This window comes from Rhinolophus ferrumequinum, chromosome 12 (assembly GCF_004115265.2).
Source record: "Rhinolophus ferrumequinum isolate MPI-CBG mRhiFer1 chromosome 12, mRhiFer1_v1.p, whole genome shotgun sequence".
Classification (NCBI taxonomy): domain Eukaryota; kingdom Metazoa; phylum Chordata; class Mammalia; order Chiroptera; family Rhinolophidae; genus Rhinolophus; species Rhinolophus ferrumequinum.
This window is the reverse complement of record NC_046295.1, coordinates 79,578,268-79,595,471: the sequence shown is the minus strand read 5'-3', so window position 1 is coordinate 79,595,471 and position 17,204 is coordinate 79,578,268. Positions and strand designations below refer to the sequence as shown.

General features: G+C 49.2%; 1 protein-coding gene across 15 annotated transcripts in view; it reads left to right on the top strand.

The window, feature by feature from the left end:
• The window catches only part of RAPGEF1 (Rap guanine nucleotide exchange factor 1), a 133,539-nt gene that overhangs the window by 49,993 nt on the left and 66,342 nt on the right, over positions 1 to 17,204 (top strand). For 11 of the 15 annotated variants that reach the window (XM_033122746.1, XM_033122736.1, XM_033122735.1 and 8 more), the window contains 2 exons: positions 15,061 to 15,200; positions 15,788 to 15,901. In XM_033122746.1, the coding sequence (XP_032978637.1) occupies positions 15,061 to 15,200; positions 15,788 to 15,901 (254 nt within the window). The remainder of the gene's footprint in view (positions 1 to 15,060; positions 15,201 to 15,787; positions 15,902 to 17,204) is intronic. The other 4 variants (XM_033122741.1, XM_033122739.1, XM_033122744.1 and 1 more) reach the window with 1 other exon arrangement.

Below are 17,204 nucleotides of genomic sequence, written 5' to 3'. Positions count from 1 at the left end.
CCTTCTCCAATAAGAAATCTTTAAAAAAAAAAAGAGTGTCTTGGTTCTATCCATAATGCTACCTCTCAAGTGGAGAGAGCCCGTGGACGTAACCTTGGCCTCTCCCCCAGGCTGGAGACTCTGCCTGAGATCTCACCACTGCCAGTATTTGTAGCTCAGGCTCTAGCACAGCCAAGAGGTTGCTGCGAGTGAGCCGTCTTGGTCCTGGCCTTTCCGAGAAAGGTGTGGTTCACTTTTATAGGCAGGCCTGGCCTGGCAGTCTTTTCTCTGCTCCTGTGGTGACTCGCTTCTCTGGTGATCAAAGTTGTGAACACTCTAATAAACGGCATACTTATGAGGCTTTGGCTTTAAAAAGAGGAAGAGGAGCCGATGCTAAGACGTGCCGTCTGAGTCGGAAGCCGGCGGTGGGGACGCAGCCGAGCACAGAGCCCTGCACCTCGGGGCCCCTGGCTTGTTAGAAATGGAACCCTGCTCTGGAGGGAGTGAGAAAATGCCCGCAGTGACAAGAGGACACGAGCCTCCTTCCTGTGGGCCCGTTTTCTGTTTTATTTGAGCATCTTACTCATATCTCCCTTTACTAAGTCCTAGGACCCTGTGTGGCTAGCGTGTGAAGCCGTACTGGGTTCAGAACCAAAGGCTGTCACTTCCTCCTCAGCCTGTTTTCCTACCTTGCAGCGTCACGGTGAGTTTTCAATGAGATCGGCCTGTAAAGTGCCTGGGTATGCTGGGCACTCCCTGCAAGAAATGGTCCCAGCTCCCGCTGGGTCACTGCTGCTGGCAGCGCCACGCGTGTTACTACCTCGTACGCTGCCTCGTGCACGGGACCCATACATATGACTGGAAATTGATTGAATTTCAGGCTCTGTGCCAGTGACATTCTGGCTTAGACTAAACAGCATGACTTCAGATTTTGGTCGCAGAATTTCAAGGGCCCTTGGAGCCTCCGGTGGGTGGTTAGGCCATCTGTGGCTGTAAGTCATTCGCAAGCGAGGAGTAGGTGGGTGTCACCAACACTGGAGTGGGCTACCTTTTATTCTGGGCCTCTGTGCGAGTTCACTTCCTGCGCTGCCATTGTCTCGTGAGGAGGAGAAATGACTGGGGGCTAGTTGAGACTCTCAGCCATTACTGAGGAAGGAGTCCTGGGTGCTGAGCTCGGTCAGTTCAGGGCCCGCTTCCTCTGTCAGGAGACGCAGGATCCTTTCAGGCTCACACTGCTGGGAGCACAGAGCCCGTCACTCACTTGGCACCTGGCAGGGGCATGTCCTCTGAAGCAGGGCAGCCGGGCCACCTTGGCCAGTACCTTGGAGAGACTGAGGTTGACCAGCGCTTGACTCTGATGTGCAGAGCAGGGTGGGATTTGTGTTTTTCTCCAGGCGTGTCTGCACGCCGTACATAATAGATGTCCATGCCAGAACGCGCCCCCTGGCCACGCACACATTTGAGAGACTGGAGCAGAGGGCTGGGGTCTGTGAAGACACGCTCGTCTCTGTTCCAGAGAAAACTGCGGCCTTCGGTTGCCTGAGAACCCTCGCTGCCCGTCTTCCACCCCACCCTTCCCCACCCCACCCCGGCCCGGAGGCAGAAGTGTGCCTTTAGAGAAGTGGCCATTTTCAGATCCCTCTGTGTCCTCAGAGTTTTCCAAAACAAGCACCTGTTTGCTAACTTGGACTCCGCCTTCGGTTGGTCCCCGTGTGCAAGGCACAAAGCCTGGAGCTGTTCCTGTAAGCTCAGCCCTTCCTCCCCTGCCCTGAGTGGCAGTCTGGGTTTTCTTCCAAAGAGCCTGGGCCCCAGGGTACATCTGCTGGCACCGGGAGGCCCCCCCCCCAGCAGGGCTGTGAGCAGCTGCAGAGCCCCTGCCCTCGCGGGGCAGGTCTCTATGCCAGGACTCCTCACTCTGGGTGCTGAGGAGGGTTTCCCAGCTCTCCCCCACGACACTGGGCTCCTTCCTCTTTCTGGCGCCGGCACTTACAAATGCTTGGCACATAAATATTCATGGCAGGAGTGAGTGAACGCAGAACCCATGTTACCTGCGCTGCACCGTTTGCCTGAGGTGATAGGGAAGGGGAGGGGCTTGACAGGTGATCCTGTCCCTTCACTTCCTGACACTCTGCCCGGTGAGCTCTTTCTGCAGTGTCCCAAGCCGTGGGGCATGGTGGTTCCCGGCTCCTCTCCCTGTTGCCTGGGAAATAAATGAATCTTTGCTCACTGACAAGTGAAAATGTGTTTTCCTCTGGAAGCCCAGAGGGTGGCCTGACAAATAATGACTTCCTAGAGTCCCTGAGCGGGGCCAGCAGCTGAGGCCGACAGAGTTGCTGCCTGCCGCAGCCTCCGCCACCCACAAGCGCTGGCTGGTGCACCCCATCAGGTGTCCTGACCCCAGATAAACAGGCTTTCCTGCCCCCACGTGCTGCTTTGCTGGTGACATGACGCTGGAGAAGATGCTTTGCGGCCCTTGAGGAGCACTGTTTGCATTCTCAGCCAGACCAGTCCCAACAGGCCCGTTCCTCTGAGGGCCGGAGGCTGCTCCAAACAGCCCACTTAAAGGACAAAGGTCAGTGCTCGCTCTGCTTCCTGTTGTGGCCGGGATCCTGAGTGATGGACGCCCTTTGGGCCCGCCTTCTTTCTGCTGGTGTGTGTCCTCAGAAGAAACTTGTATTTCCCTCCCGTACCCCTTCTGGTTGCCAGAAACAATGCTCCACAGACATGACGAATTCACGTCTCTGCAAGTCTGTGACATCTGTGCCTCTAAGAATCTCTAGGTCGGTTCCAAACAGTAATAGAAAAGAACTACGTCCTTGGGAGTCCGCCACCCTGGGGACAGGCTGGCCTTGAGTGGTTCACAGCCCACGTTAGGGCTGCGGTTGTCATGTCTGTGATGTGTGTGACGAATGTGGGGTGGTGGGGTGGTGCTGGGGCCCTGTGACTTGGTTTCCTCATCTGTCAGGTGGTAATAAGAACACTTCCCCTCCAGTGTTATGAGGATCAGGGATAACACGTGACCTCTCCACATACGGCTGGGCTTTTGGGACGTTTATAAACAGGAGCTATGACTTAGCCCCTTAACTAGGCTCTGCGTCCCCAAGGCTTCCTCAACTCCCTCAGGGACTGTCTGTCTGTCTTCTCTGAGTGCTTAATAACAGGAGTAAGTCTTGGGAAAACTCGCTATGTGGGTTTATTCTCAGCACTGTCTAAAGGCAGGGGTCCTTCCCACGAGTTGTCTCCATGCTTCTTCTCATGCAAAAGTGGATTTGCTGGAGGCTGTGGCTTCCGTTTAAATCCTATAAGATACTTTAGTTACTAAGTGGTCCTCTTTTTTTTCCCCCCATGTTGCTAGGAGTTGAGAGGCAGTTGAGCTTCAGGTAAAGCTGGATCTAGCAGCCCAGACAATATCACCAAGAATCCAGGTTCTCTCCTCATCTCTGGTCTACTTTTATTTTAAATAAAACTTTTTTATTAAAGTATAACATGTAGGAAAGTGCTCAAATCATAAGAGTACCCCCCACTCAGAGAATTATCTCCTCTTTTTAAATTATAGTGTGTTAAAAAATAAGGAATATCCACTCGAAATGGCATTTATCTCAGAAACATTTGTGTAGCACAGACATCACCTACTTCGTGTTTACTAAATGTCAGTACTGCAGTAAGTGAGTTTACATGCAGTGCTTTGTAACATTCTTGTGGCAGCCCAGTGAGGTAGGATAAATATCCCCATTTTACGAGTGAGCAAAGCAAGGTCCCAGAGGGCAAAATTGTCCAGTCACACACATGGAGGGGGCTTCGCTCACATCAGAGTAATTTCCGGGGCTGTGCTCGGCCGTGTGGGAGGGTCACACACATCTTTGGGCCACATATCACAGTAGGAGGTGTCGTTGCTACCGTGTGTGTCTGTGGTTCCTGCCACCAACCAGTTGCTTTGCTGGAAAGCTGTGGTTGTCAGAAGTTTCTTCTGCTGAAACAGAGGCCGCCTCCTGCACTCCACTCACCTCCCGGCCTTGCCCTGTGCCGGTTCCCTATCCACTGACCCTCTACCCTGGGTATTGGTTAGATGAGAGCCTGCCGTGCTTCCACGTGGGACGGGGTCATGGACCCTTGAGCCCAGCTTGAGGGTGAGCGGCTCCCCACTGTCTGCCCCTCTGGGGAGAGGCGAGGCGGCCTGATAGACCCAGTGGCACAGCCCCGAAGCCGTCAGATCAGCCCGGCCAAGGTGCTGTGTTTCAGGAGGCTGGGGACCAGCGGTGGCAGGTGCAGCCTCCTCAGCAGGAAGGGAGGCCCAGGCCACAGCTGGCCAGTAGGCGTCCACCCGAGACATGCTGGGCGTTTGACATACGCACCAGATTTTGGAGACTTCATATGAAAGAAAAATAAGAGGAAATGTCTCATCAGTAGTTTTTATTTAATTACATGATAAAACGATAATATTGTGGCTAAGTTGGGTTAATTAAAAAGTATTTTTAAACTACATTTGGTTCACGTTGTGTTTCTGGTGGACAGTACTGGCCCAGCGTCCATTGTCTTCTCGCGACCTAGGAGGGGATGGGGAAGGTACGGTTTTCTCTTGTCTTTCCCTGGAAGTGGCTTGAACAGCATTCTCTTAACCCAGGTACCCCAAACGGCAGCACCCCACCAAAGAAACTCCTTGACTGAGTCGTCCCTGGCTCGTGTATTGGCATTCCTTAGAGAATTATGTGGAAAGTCCATATAAACTGTTCCAGCCTACGTCACTTATCAGATATTACTGTCTGGTGTGGGTCGAATGTGGTAGTTGTCAGTTTTACAGAATTTGTTCATTGATGCTTTGTCTGTGTGTTCACTAACAAGCACTTAAGTCCTTTTTTTTATTTAAGATTTTTTTGGGGAAGGGGAACAAGACTTTATTGGGGAACAGTGTGTCCTTCCAGGCCTTTTTTCCAAGTCAAGTTGTTGTCCTTTCAGTCTTAGTTGTGGAGGGCACAGCTCAGCTCCAGGAGGTCCCGTTGCCTTTGCTAGTTGCAGGGGGTGCAGCCCACCATCCCTTGTGGGACTCGAGGAATTGAACCGGCAACCTTGTGATTGAGAGCCCACTGGCCCATGTGGGAATCGAATTGGCAGCCTTCGGAGTTAGGAGCATGGAGCTCTAACCGCCTGAGCCACCGGGCCGGCCCATTAAGTACTTATTTTCAGCCTGCAGGAATTGGGCTGGGGCCAGATTCCAAAATGAGTAAGATTTGGTCGTTGTCATGGTCTGAAGGGACCAATGAGGAGAATCTCTTTTCTGCCCTGAATTCTGAAAGTTGGAAAAATAGACATTAAGAGACATAATAACCAAAATGTTACCTTGATTTCTGATAAAGATCTGTTTGCAGGATAAAGCTTGCTCTGAGAGCCAAATGAGCTTCCTACATGTTGAGTCCCAGGATGAGACAACGTTTACCCATCCATCCGGTCATAGTCACTTGGCAGGCCTCCCCCGTGGGGTCCGTCAGAGGACAGGTTCCCAGTGGATGGGCTTCCTCCCAAAGGTGTGGGGGGAGGTGCTGGCGCGTCGCGTGGGACCTGCAGACGTCTGGTGGGCTTTGCTTTTTACTGAGTGAGAATGGAGGCTGTCGAGCAGAGGGGCGCCATAGTAGGGCTTAGGGTCATTGTAGTCGAGAAGACTAGAGGGTCAGTTAGAAAGCGACTGTAGTGGTCTAGGCGAGAAGTGATGCTGGCTCCGGCCAGGGTAACAGTGGGGCAGGTCTTGATAGTGCTGAGTTTCCGAATATAATGTTATAGAAGAACTAACAGAATTTGCTGAAGGATTGCATGATGGACATCAGCAAAAGAACAGAGTCAAGAACTTTGAGCTGAACTATTGGAAGCGTGAAATTCCTGTTTACCAAGACATGGGGACAGCAGATTTGGGAAGGGACTATCAGGAATTCAGCTTTGGACTTGTGTTTGCTCTGCCTTTTAGAATCACCAAGAGCTTGTGTGTAGAAGGAGGCCACTCAACAACAAAGTGACCTGGACCTCTTCTCTCTGTGCACACGACCCCAGGGTTCTCATCTAGTCTCTCGGCTTCCTGTGTCGTCTGTATGCCAACAGTTAGCAAATATATACTCCAGCCTCCCTGTGTCCCCCTAATGCAGACTGTCTATCCCACTCCCTGGATATCGGGGGAGGAGGGTTCCTCGATGTGGATACAGGCGCAGCAAGATGAGATGCTCAAATACTGACTGAGTGAATCCTGGTTTTTATTCTTAGACTAACCTCATGAATAGGTGCTGTTATCACTGTACAGAAATGCATCGGTTCAGTCTTGGGTAAAATGAATTGTAGGACATGGTTGTATTTACATTAAGTTCTTTGAAGTTTCCATATAATGAGGAAAAGGAGATTAGAAAACGTTCACTTACTGGAGATTTCAGGTCCTGAAAATATTTACATGTATGTCGGCTCTTTTATTATTTTTTACCGAGGTGAAAGAAAAGCTTCCTGAGATACCCACAGATTCTTCCTGAGGTAGTCAATGCAGAGTTCTTTGGGAAGATACTCATTCTGGGCTATTCATGGTTAAATACATTAATTTCAAGAAACAGCATCTTCTTAAATGATGAATGCTCTGCTAATCTGGCCCATGTAAGTCATGTAGGCTCTTTTTTTTAGAAGAACTTGCACCTTATGTCTAATTTATTTCAGATGTTTATTGAAGTAGACCGTGTATCAGAGAAGTACCTCTGCCTTAGGTGTGCAGCTTGCGGAATTTTCACAAATCGAGCATACCCGTGTAACCGATCAAAAAAACAGACGACAAAGCTCACTCCCTCGTGTCCCCTGCCAGTGGCCGTCCACCCTCAAGCATAACCACGACCTTGACTCCCAAAATCATAGATGACTTTTGCATGTTTTTGTATTTATATCATTGGAATCATCCAAAATGCACGTGTCTGTAGCTGTCTTCTGCCCGCATCTGTGAGATTCATTCGTGTTGTGTGTGGGTGTACGATTCTTTTGATGCTATAGTGGTGCTCCGTGTGTGACGGCACCCAGTTTATCCGCGCTCCTGTCGGCGGGCGTTCGGGTGGTCCTCCTTTGAGTATCCGGGTGCGCTCACGCGGGCCTTTCCCTAGGGTGCCTACGGGAGAGGGAGTCCCAGCCACAGGGAGCGCCCGTTCAGGGCCGCCGGATTCCGCTGGGCAGCACAGGCTGGCAAGGCCCGCAGGTCTTCACCCCGCCAAGTCCCGTGCTTCCTGTGCTTTCTTTGTCGCCATTCCAGTGCGTGGCTGGTCATCGCGTTCTGGCTTTACGTTACCATCGTTGGCGCCGGATGGAGGTGAGCACTTGTCGTCTGTTTATTGGCCACGTGGATATCGTCTTCATGAAGGGTCAGTTCTGAACCTTTCACACCTTTAGCAGTTGTGTGAGTAAAACGAGAATGGTGGTTCTGTTCTGTCAAGCAGCCCAAATCCAAGGTGCTGAGGCCCGGTCTCTTCCAGGGGAGGTAGGGGTCCCCACGGCCGCGCCTCCTTCCCTAACGCACGCCACCCGAGCCTCATTCTGTGGCTGCATCTGGGCTGGGGCAGCTGGACAGATCGTCTCATGTTCAGTGCTCACACCCTTGACCTCACAATTCCACTTCTAGAGGCACGTAGACCGCTCACAGAATCGTGTCTCGACAGAAAACAAACACACCCCAAAGCCATCCCAGCTCCTTGTACGGCTGCCCGGGGAGGTCAGCATGAGGGTGTTGCGTGGTTTGAAGGGCAAGGCAGACGCCGTCGGTCAGGGGACGGGTGACACTGTTGTGGCCTGCCCTTCAGCGGCGCAGTGTCCATGCCCACCTGGCAGAAAGCCCACGTGGTGTTAAGGGAAAGATGTATTTCAGCTCTGCCATACGTGGAGTGACGAGGGATTTCCACTCTCTAGGTTATATATTTTGGTAGTGCTTGGATATTTTGAATGAGATGGTTGTCCTTTTGTTGGTACCAAAGCAAAAAGGACACCCTTGCTGTTTGCATCAGCACCCACGGCAACGTGGTTGTCAGTAGACTCCGAGAAATGAGAAATATGAACAGATTTTCATGTCAGAAGAGCCTGAGGTGCTGCAAAGCTCCAAACATTTCCCTCTGTTTTAACGTGAATAGTTGTATATGAAGGCAGAGGAACTCAAAATGGAAATTGTTGGGCAAAAATGAAACGTTAGGTTGCTCTTCATTCTACGAGGCTGGGGTTATTTGTCGCTTCTGCCTTAGTAAGTGGTGGCAGAGGCCGGGGTGTTGTCAGATGATAGTGACGGCGGCCATTTGGGGAGCATTTGGTATTTGTCAGGTCCTCGGCCGCACGCTTCACACACAGCGTCACGCTCAGTCGTCACGACAAGTCGGGGAGATCACACTTGTTTTGTAGATGAGAACCTTCGGCTCAGAGAAGTGAAAAGTTTGTTCACGTACGTGGCTGAGCTCAGGTCACAGCACAGCCTGCCGTGCCCCCACCCGCTCAGGATGGACTCTTGTCTTTACACTAGTCTGTAAAACTCTAGAGCCATAAGGACCCGAGCTCCTTGTGTTTACAAAAGTTCTTCCACCTGTCGTCCAGTCACTCCTCCACTCTAGTTGTCCTTTCTGGCATTTGGGAAACGGGGACGTGGATGAGCACGTGGAACTGGGCGGGCGGGAGCCTCTCCCACTTGTGTGGCAGTTCTGCACCAGGGCGCCGCGGTGAGGGGAAGCTGACGGCCACTGTGTTGTGAAGGTTGGCACTGCCTCAGAGCGTCGTCCGGCGTGACCCTGACTCTGAGATGCCTGTGTGGTTGGTACTGAGAGACTCCCCCACCCCCATCCAGGGCAAAATTAAGCCCTGACAGAAACCACTGCTAAGTTGGGATCCCAGCTGCTGCTACAAGTGACATCTGAAAGGCCAGTTGATACGCACATTTGTCAGACGCAGGCAGAGCATTGTTAGGGCTGGCCAAGGGCAAGTTACAAATTTAAGAATGAAATGCACCTGGCAAGACTCCTTGGGCAGAGCTTGGTTGGCTTCGGTGTGTTTTTGGGTTTTGGTGGGATGTGATTCTGTGAGCAGGCCACATGCCTGTCCTTCAGCCTGTCCTCTTCCGGTCTGATAGCCAGATATGCCCCTGTGACAGTTGCCCCAGAAAGTGTCTGCTCTCAAGTAGCCTCATGGTCACTTATGCAGAAATTGTGAGGCCACCCTTTCTCTGGAAGAAATGACTAGCAGATTAGTCACTGGGAGTTCCTGGCCTTCTTGGTGTGAAGGCCACACCCACTGAGCAGAGATCTGAGGCTTTGTTTTCTGAAGGTCAGTCAGTGACCTTTGACCTTGTTCTCACAGACCTGATAGGTCCCATAAGATACCTATGGCATTGCCACATGAGGGAGGCTTTCGTTTCCTTTGGTTAGGCTTGGCCACGTGGCAAGTGTGCACGTGTGGAGATCCCATGTGACGGTGGGGGACCTTGCTAGGGGGCCTGCGGGTGGATGTGTCACTTTGGAGAATCGTCTGGCAGATACACTCCGTGGTTGGCAATTCCAGTGGTAGAAAACGTACGCGTGTTCCAGGAGCTGTGTGCGAACGTTCATAGTAGCGTTGTTTCAAAAGTTGGAAACAAATGTCCCCTGACAGGAGAGCGGGTTAATAAGAGTGGTATTATGAGACACAGGAATGTCGCAGTGCTGGCAGTGAAAGCACTTGTTACTTCGCACGGTTCGTGTCATGGAGAGAAAAGGCAAGGGCATGTGTTCACAGTGTACGCCCACTGATGTGTAGTATTTGCCCTCTGCTGCATTCATCACAAACCCGCATATGAAACTATACTTATAGATACAAACTCAGAGAAAGGAGGGGATGATAAGCACAAAAATCACAATCGTGTTGCCTGTTGTTGGGTTTATTGAGATGTCAGCCCATCGTACGTCTAGGAGCATCTGTAAATGTAGGAATAAAATCTTTCCAACTTTTGTCCTAATTTCAGTACCAGAACATCTCTAAAAACACACGTGTACAGAATCTGAAGTGTAACTTCCTACGTGGAGTCCAAGTAGGAAGAGGGGGGCTGGTAAAGGGGGACCACTCTGCGGTCGTGTGGGGCACCCCTTGGCATTGCCCTCTTTCCCAGATGATTGACACGCACGAGGGACATGCGGAGAGGGGCAGGGAGAGGGAAAGGTGCTGTGGGCAGGAGTGCCTGAGAGAGCGCCCCTCGCTCCCTCCCGCCCTCTGTCACCGGTCACCACTGGGCTTCCTCAGCACTCGCGTGCAGTCAGCTGTAGTGCTAACCCGTAGTTTAACTAACCCGTAGTATAACTATAGTCGCTATAGTTAGCACTCGCTATAGTGCTAACCCGTAGTTTCAAGGAAAAGGTGACAGGCAACCTCCAAGCCAATATCTGTCCTTGGCGTCCTCGATTTCCAGAGGACGAGGTTGGTTGTGATTACAAACAGCGTGCTTGGCCCACTTGATTTATCCCGCCGTGAGCTAGCGCCAGCGGTTCTGAGGCTATCACGTGCTCTGAGGAGACATGTCTTGGTAGGAACTTACTCTACACGCTGATGTTGCGTCCCAGCTGTGCCCCAAGACAGAATTCTGGGCTGTGGCTGGCGAGCAGGAGTAGAGAGTGATGCTCTGGTGGCTTCCGGGGTTGTTTGCTGTCAGGCGGAGATGCCCAGTCGGCCCCTGGGTCACGATCGGGGCCCCTGACAGGGTTTGGGGGCCTCCATACCGACTTGCCTCCTACTTGCCTAGTTCGGCCCTTGGTTGTGATGACAGACGTGGGAATCTGGACAGCCCCTCCGCCCCAAGGCTGCCCACGCAGCAACCCAGGGCTGCAGGCTGGAGGAGGCGGAAGTCGGCTGGCCCAGCCCATGTCTCTGGAGATCTCTGGCCACCAAAGCAAATGAAAGGAACCATGCATCCTGCCTAGACTTCCCCATTTGGGTCTGCTTTCGTAGCCCCGCTTTCACTGTTACGTGCCAGGGTGGAAGTCACACAGGTTAATCCATTGCTCTAGCAGCCCGGCTGCCTGGTGAGGGACGTGCTGTGACGTTAGTGCGGCTGGGGCAGAAGGAGGGGCACGGGGGCAGCAATCAGGGCACCGCAGAAGCAGGCACCAGAGAGGGAAACAGGGAAACAGGCTAAGGCCCGACTGAGGGTCCTGGCCTGTGCGAAAGGAAGAGGACAGACGGCTCCTGTAAGGCCCTCCATTACTGGGGACGGCGAGTGAAACGCCTGACAGCTCTGTAAGTAGCTGGCAAATCAGAATCCAGAGTTAGATCAGCCGTGCTCCCCTTCTGGACCAGGTAGGTAGTTAGGTGAGGCCCCTACATTGAGCAGGTACCGTGCGCCTGCCCTGGGATAAGTACCTTATTCCGTTATCCACTGGCCGCATTCATCTCACCTGTATCATGTCAGCCATCTCAAGGACAATGTCATCAGCCCCATTTTCCAGACAAGGAGACTTAAGACTTAGAGAGGTGACTTTGAAATATTTTAATCCAAACAGTGTGATTACAGAGCTCACCCTTTTAACCACCATGTGATCGATGAGACCAGTCACGTGATTTTGAGGTATAAAGAAGGCCGTATAAACCATAGAGAGGACCCACCGTGCTTGCGTGGGGAAGAAGCAGCAGGGCTGAGGGAGCTGGAAAAGTCATTCCACCCAGCTTACCCACGTTGGATCCCGGGAATGACTGCAACAAATAAAGGCTGGTGTGAGCTCTTCCAGTGAGGAGAGCTGCCTTGACTGCCTGCGGATTCGTGTCCACGTTTGGGGCCTGAGAAGGGCCTCCTGCAGCTTTGGCCAGCGGACAGACAGCCATGAAGCCCTGCGTGGTTTGGCTGCACTTGTGAATGCGGGTCCGGCCCTGGCTCTTCTTTGATCCAAAGTACAGTGGGTTCCTGGGCCATTGCAACCAGCAGGTGCCGTACCTGGTCCTGCCTGCCGCCGGGAGGTCTTTGACAAAGGAATTGAACTTAGGCCCTATGAAGTCACCTGTCACCATGTAGACTTGGTGACAGGCCTGTGTGTCATTTCTTTGGAAGGGTTTTTATTACTAAATTGCTAGAAAAAATGGAAAAGGAGAGGGAGTGCTTTTTATTTTTAAAACTACAGATACTTTTAAAACTACAGATAGTTTTAAAAATAGTTTCATTGCATAGGATTGTGTTCCGTTCCCTACCTTTCAACCAACTCAAGTATTGTGAATTTCTGTTGCCAAAAGAAGCATTTCTTTTCGTGGAGTATGTTTCGATCGGTTGATTCATTGAGTGAATGTTTCCTGAGCATCTTCTGTGATGCAGATACTGTGTTAGCACTGGGGATGCAGGAATGGCCAAGGCAGGCCCAGCATTCCTAGGAGGAGACAAACACGTAAAGAAATCAGGTGGTTTCAGACACTGAAAAGTGCTATGTTAAGTGGCGAGATGAAGGAAGCCTGCTCGATGGGTTTTGTTTAAACAGCTTCATGGAAATAGAATTCACATACACAGTTGATTCATTTCAAGTGTAGAAGTCAGGTTTTTATAGAATTCACTGGGTTGTACAACCCTCACCAGATTCTGACTTTGGTCCTACTACAGGAAACCTTGTACTCTTTAGCGATCACTCTCCAACCCTCTCCACAGCCCTCAGGTGTAGGCAACCACTGATCCACTTTGTAAATCTGCCCGTCCTGGACATGTCAAATGAATGGGATTATACAGCATCTGGTCTTCACGTCTGGCTTCTTTCCCTCAGTGTAACGTTGACAAGATTCATCCATGTTGTAGCAGGTGTCAGGATACTTCATTTCTTCCCATTGCCGATAATGTTCCACCGCATGGATACGCAACGTTTTATGTACTGTTCATGAACATTTGGCCATTGGAGTTGTTAGCGCCTTTTGGTTTTTATAAATAATGCTCCTGTGAACTCTTGGGTGTGTGCCTAGGAGTAGGATTGCGGGGCCACAGGGTAACTATGTTTGATCTTGAGCGGACCTGCCAGATGTTAGATGTTTTCAAAAGCAGCTGCACCGTTGTACATTTCCAGCAGCGGTGTAGGAGGGTTCCACTTTCCCCACACATCACCAGCACTTGGTGTTATCTGACTTTCCATTATACGTGATGGGTTTGAAGTGGTCATTGATGATAATGATAATTTGCATTTTTCTGATGACTAATGATGTTGAGCATTTTTTCCTGTGCTTGTCATTTGTATTCTTTGAAGAAATGTCTATTCAGATCCTTTACCCATTTTTAATTGGGTTATTTGTCTTTTATTATTGAATTGTAAGTTCTTAAAAAAAATTTCCTGTATACAAATCCGTATCAGGTATATGATTTGCAAATATTTTTTTCCATTCTATAGCTTTGTCTTTTCACTTTCTTGATGGCATCAATTGCAGTCAAACGTTTTATTCTATTTTTTTATTGAGGTATAATTGACATATTGGCCTCAAGTATAAAATGAAATGATTCGATATTTGTATATATTGCAAAATGGTAACCACAATAAGTCTAATTAAAAAGTTTTTAATTTTGAAGAAGTCCAATTTATCTGTTTTTTTCTTTTGTCACTTGTGCTTTTGGTATTGTATCTAAGAAATCATTGCCAAATCCAAGGTCAAAAAGATTTTATCCCTATATATTTTCTTCTAAGAGCTCTATCTATAGTTTTACATTTACGTCTTTGATCCATATTGAGTTAATTTTTGTATACGGTGAGAGGTAAGGGCTCGAATTCATTCTTTTGCATGTGACTATCCAGTTGTCCCAGCACCATTTGCTGAAAAGAATATTCGTTCCCCCATTGTATGGTGTTGACACCCTTGTCAAAATCAGTTAGCCGTAGACACATGGGTTTATTTCTGGACTCTGAATTCAATTCTGTTGTTTTCCATACCTGTCCTTATGCCAGTACCAAGTTGTCTTGATTACCATAACTTTTTAGTAGTAAGTTTTAAAATCTGGAAGTGTGAATCCACCAACTTTATTCTTTTTCTAGATTGTTTTGACTATTCTGGGTCCCTTGTATTTCCCTACGAATATTAGGATTAGATTGTCAATTTCTACAAGACAACAACAAAAAGGCAGCTGGGTTTCTAATCGGGATCATGTTGAATCTGTAGGTCAGTTTAGGCAGTACTGCCATTTTAACAATACTAAGTTGTTTTGGTCCATGAACATGGGATGTCTTTCCATTTATTTAGATCATCTCTAATTTCTTTCAACAATGTTTTGTGGTTTTCAGTGTGTAAGCCTTATACTTCTTAAATTAAATTTATGTCTAAGTATTTTATTCTTCTTGATGATATTGTAAATTGAAGCTTTTTAAAATGTCATTGGGAATGTTCCTTGCTATTGTATATAAATGAATTTGATTTTTGTATATTGCTCTTGTATCCTGTGACCTTACCTAATTTATTAGTACTACTAGATTTTTTAGTGGATTGCTTGGGATTTTCCACATACAAGATCGTGTCATGTTCACATAGAGATAGTTTTATATCTCCCTTTCCAATCTGAATGGCTTTTATTGGAACACAGGAGTGGGAGTAGTGAGAAAGGCATCCCAGTCTTGTTCCTGATCGCAGGGAGAAACCACCCAGTCTTTCGCTGTGTCCCAGTGGGTTCTGAACACGCTTGTTCTATTTCAGTCTGCACTGCCGACTCTGACGCCTTGACCATGTCACTTGTTACAGTTCCTAAACCCCAAAATGAGGAAGTTGATTTGAAAGGGCCTTCCTTTCCAGTTCATACACCTTCACTTCTGTGATTCTTCTTGGGTATTCTTTCTTCTTAGCTTGGGTTAGACCATCATACAGACTCGAGAAGGACACTCGGAAATATTAAAACTTGCCAGTTCTTTTTCCGCACCCAGTTTGACTGCCTTTGACTTCTGCGATTCTGCACAACTTAACCGAGACCGAAGTTGCAGAAACTGAAACATGCAGGCAGGAATGTTTTAAGGAATCCATATTTCCTTTTCTTTGTAACTCTGAACAGCCAGGGGAAAAGATTTGTTTGGGGACGAAGCTCATTTCCACAGAAGGTCACTGAACTTCACTCTACGTCTTAACACTCAACACCCTCTTTGTTTGCAGACTCTCAGCGTTCTCATCTCTCCTCCTTCACCATGAAGCTGATGGACAAATTCCACTCACCCAAAATCAAGAGAACACCATCAAAGAAGGGAAAACCAGCTGAGGTGTCTGTGAAAATCCTGGAGAAGCCTGTGAACAAAGTAAGCTGCCTGTCTTGGAGTTTCTCCTGGCCTCTGCTTTGAGCAGTATGAGTTTGTGCTTTCCGGTTTTTTTTGTTTGTTTTTTTTAAAGTTCACTCCCTGGGTATTGAGCTTTCAGTACAGCACACCTATTCCATAGCGTTCTAGGTGGGGTCTCCAGCTTTCTCGTACTAGAGGAACCTTTAGGGTGGTGAGTGTTTCTCATGTTAATCAGTCGAGTTCCTTTGGGTAGAACGGTTCTCCTTTTCCAGATGTGTCATCCTCTGGGCATTTAAAACAGCCCAGCGTATCACGTTCACACCCCAGAATGCCTCTCTGCCTCAGAGAGCCCCACGCGGCCCTGGCACACGCACACACATACGGGGAAGTTTGTGACGTCCAGCACGTCCATCATTCTGCTTTAAGGCTCATGCTCTGAAACACGCAAAATCCTTGAAACCCAGCCAGATATCCTCAAGCACTAGTAACCTCAGCAGGGCCAGTCAAGCCAGATATGTTGAAACAGCTGTTGATTTTCATCAACCCCTCCCTTCAGCCTAAAACGGCCATTACAAGCTCTGTAGGAATCCAGGTTTCCTCTCTTCCAGGAGGCAACAGACAGATTTCTACCAGAGGGCTACCCTATCCCCTTGGATCTGGAGCAGCAGGCAGTAGAGGTTATGTCCACCAGTGCTGTGGCTTCCAGGTCTCAAAGGCAGAAGGTCAGTGTGATGTTCAGAACATGGGGTTTGCCTTGCCTTCTCCTGCAGAACCCTGGCCCGTGGTCTCGGGGATGGAAAAACCTCTGTTGCAGTATCATTGTGTTCAGCTGGGTGGCAACTGTGGGCTTCATTGTTCAGGAAACAGTCCAGGGGACCTTGGGGGCAAGGAAGAGTTTGTCCCAGCCCCCGTGGGGAGTCCTCCACGGTGAAAGCTCGGGGATCCTCTCCGGGGTTGGTTTGGGTGAGCTGCTTGGGTCCAGCGGGTTCTGGGGCAAGTGGGTGAGTGTCATCTCTCAAGACCAGCTGTTCCTTCCTTGAGCTGCTAAGATGATCTGAGTAGCTGAAAAAGGGAAGGGCATCTGGAGTGTAAGGAGACCTGTTAGACTGGCGAGGTGGCCACTGAGCCAAGTGCCCCGAGAGCCAGGGCCACCTGTGTCTGAGCACATGCTCAGGGCTTCACACTCGTCCTCTTACTCAGCCCTCATGGGCAACACTGGCAGGGAAACATGTTTGCAGGAAAGGAAACGGAGAGACATTAAACATCTGGCCAAAGTCACCCGGAAAAAGGGTGGTGAAGTGGAGATTTGAAGAAGGCCGTCTGACATCCAACTCAACAACTCACGATGCTACATTTCCTGCTTAGGAAAGCCAGTTCGTTTCTGAATCTCTCAGGAGTCCAAATGTGAAGCCCCACCCATCACTAAACATCAAAACAAAATGGAACTTAGCGATGTGAAATACAAACAAGCCCTGTAGACAAACAGGTCCTCTAGCAATGACCCGAAGTGTAGTTGGTGGCAGTGCTGTTGTCACAGCCATGAGTTTAATGCCACTGGCAGCTATGCCACTGCCCTGTTACGGAAACACACAATCCGTGAATTTTGCACCTTTTTTTTTTTTATGTTGACCAACAAGATATCTTGCAATTCTAGTTAAAAGTGGAGAAAATGAAGGTTTTAAATCTAGAAGTCTTTTATTGAAGATTCAGAATTTTCCCTGCCCCATCTGTTAACAAAAGGAGAGCAAGAGGGAAATACTCAATGTTTGCTGGATTGATCCCACTCCAGACTGGAGTAGAGTGATAAGCAGGAGATTTGGTCTGTGCCACAATTATTGTTTTATTACGATCTGTTTAGCAACCTCTTGGAGCTGAGTTTAATATTAAGTCCAAGACGAGTGTCACTTGTCATCTAACACTGCTCCGGGCCGTCCAGAGGAAAATGATTTCCTAACACTTGTGCTCTGCTAGTGAACTCTGATAAGAAACTGTTTCAGTCACTCAGTTCTTGGAATTCCTCTTCCC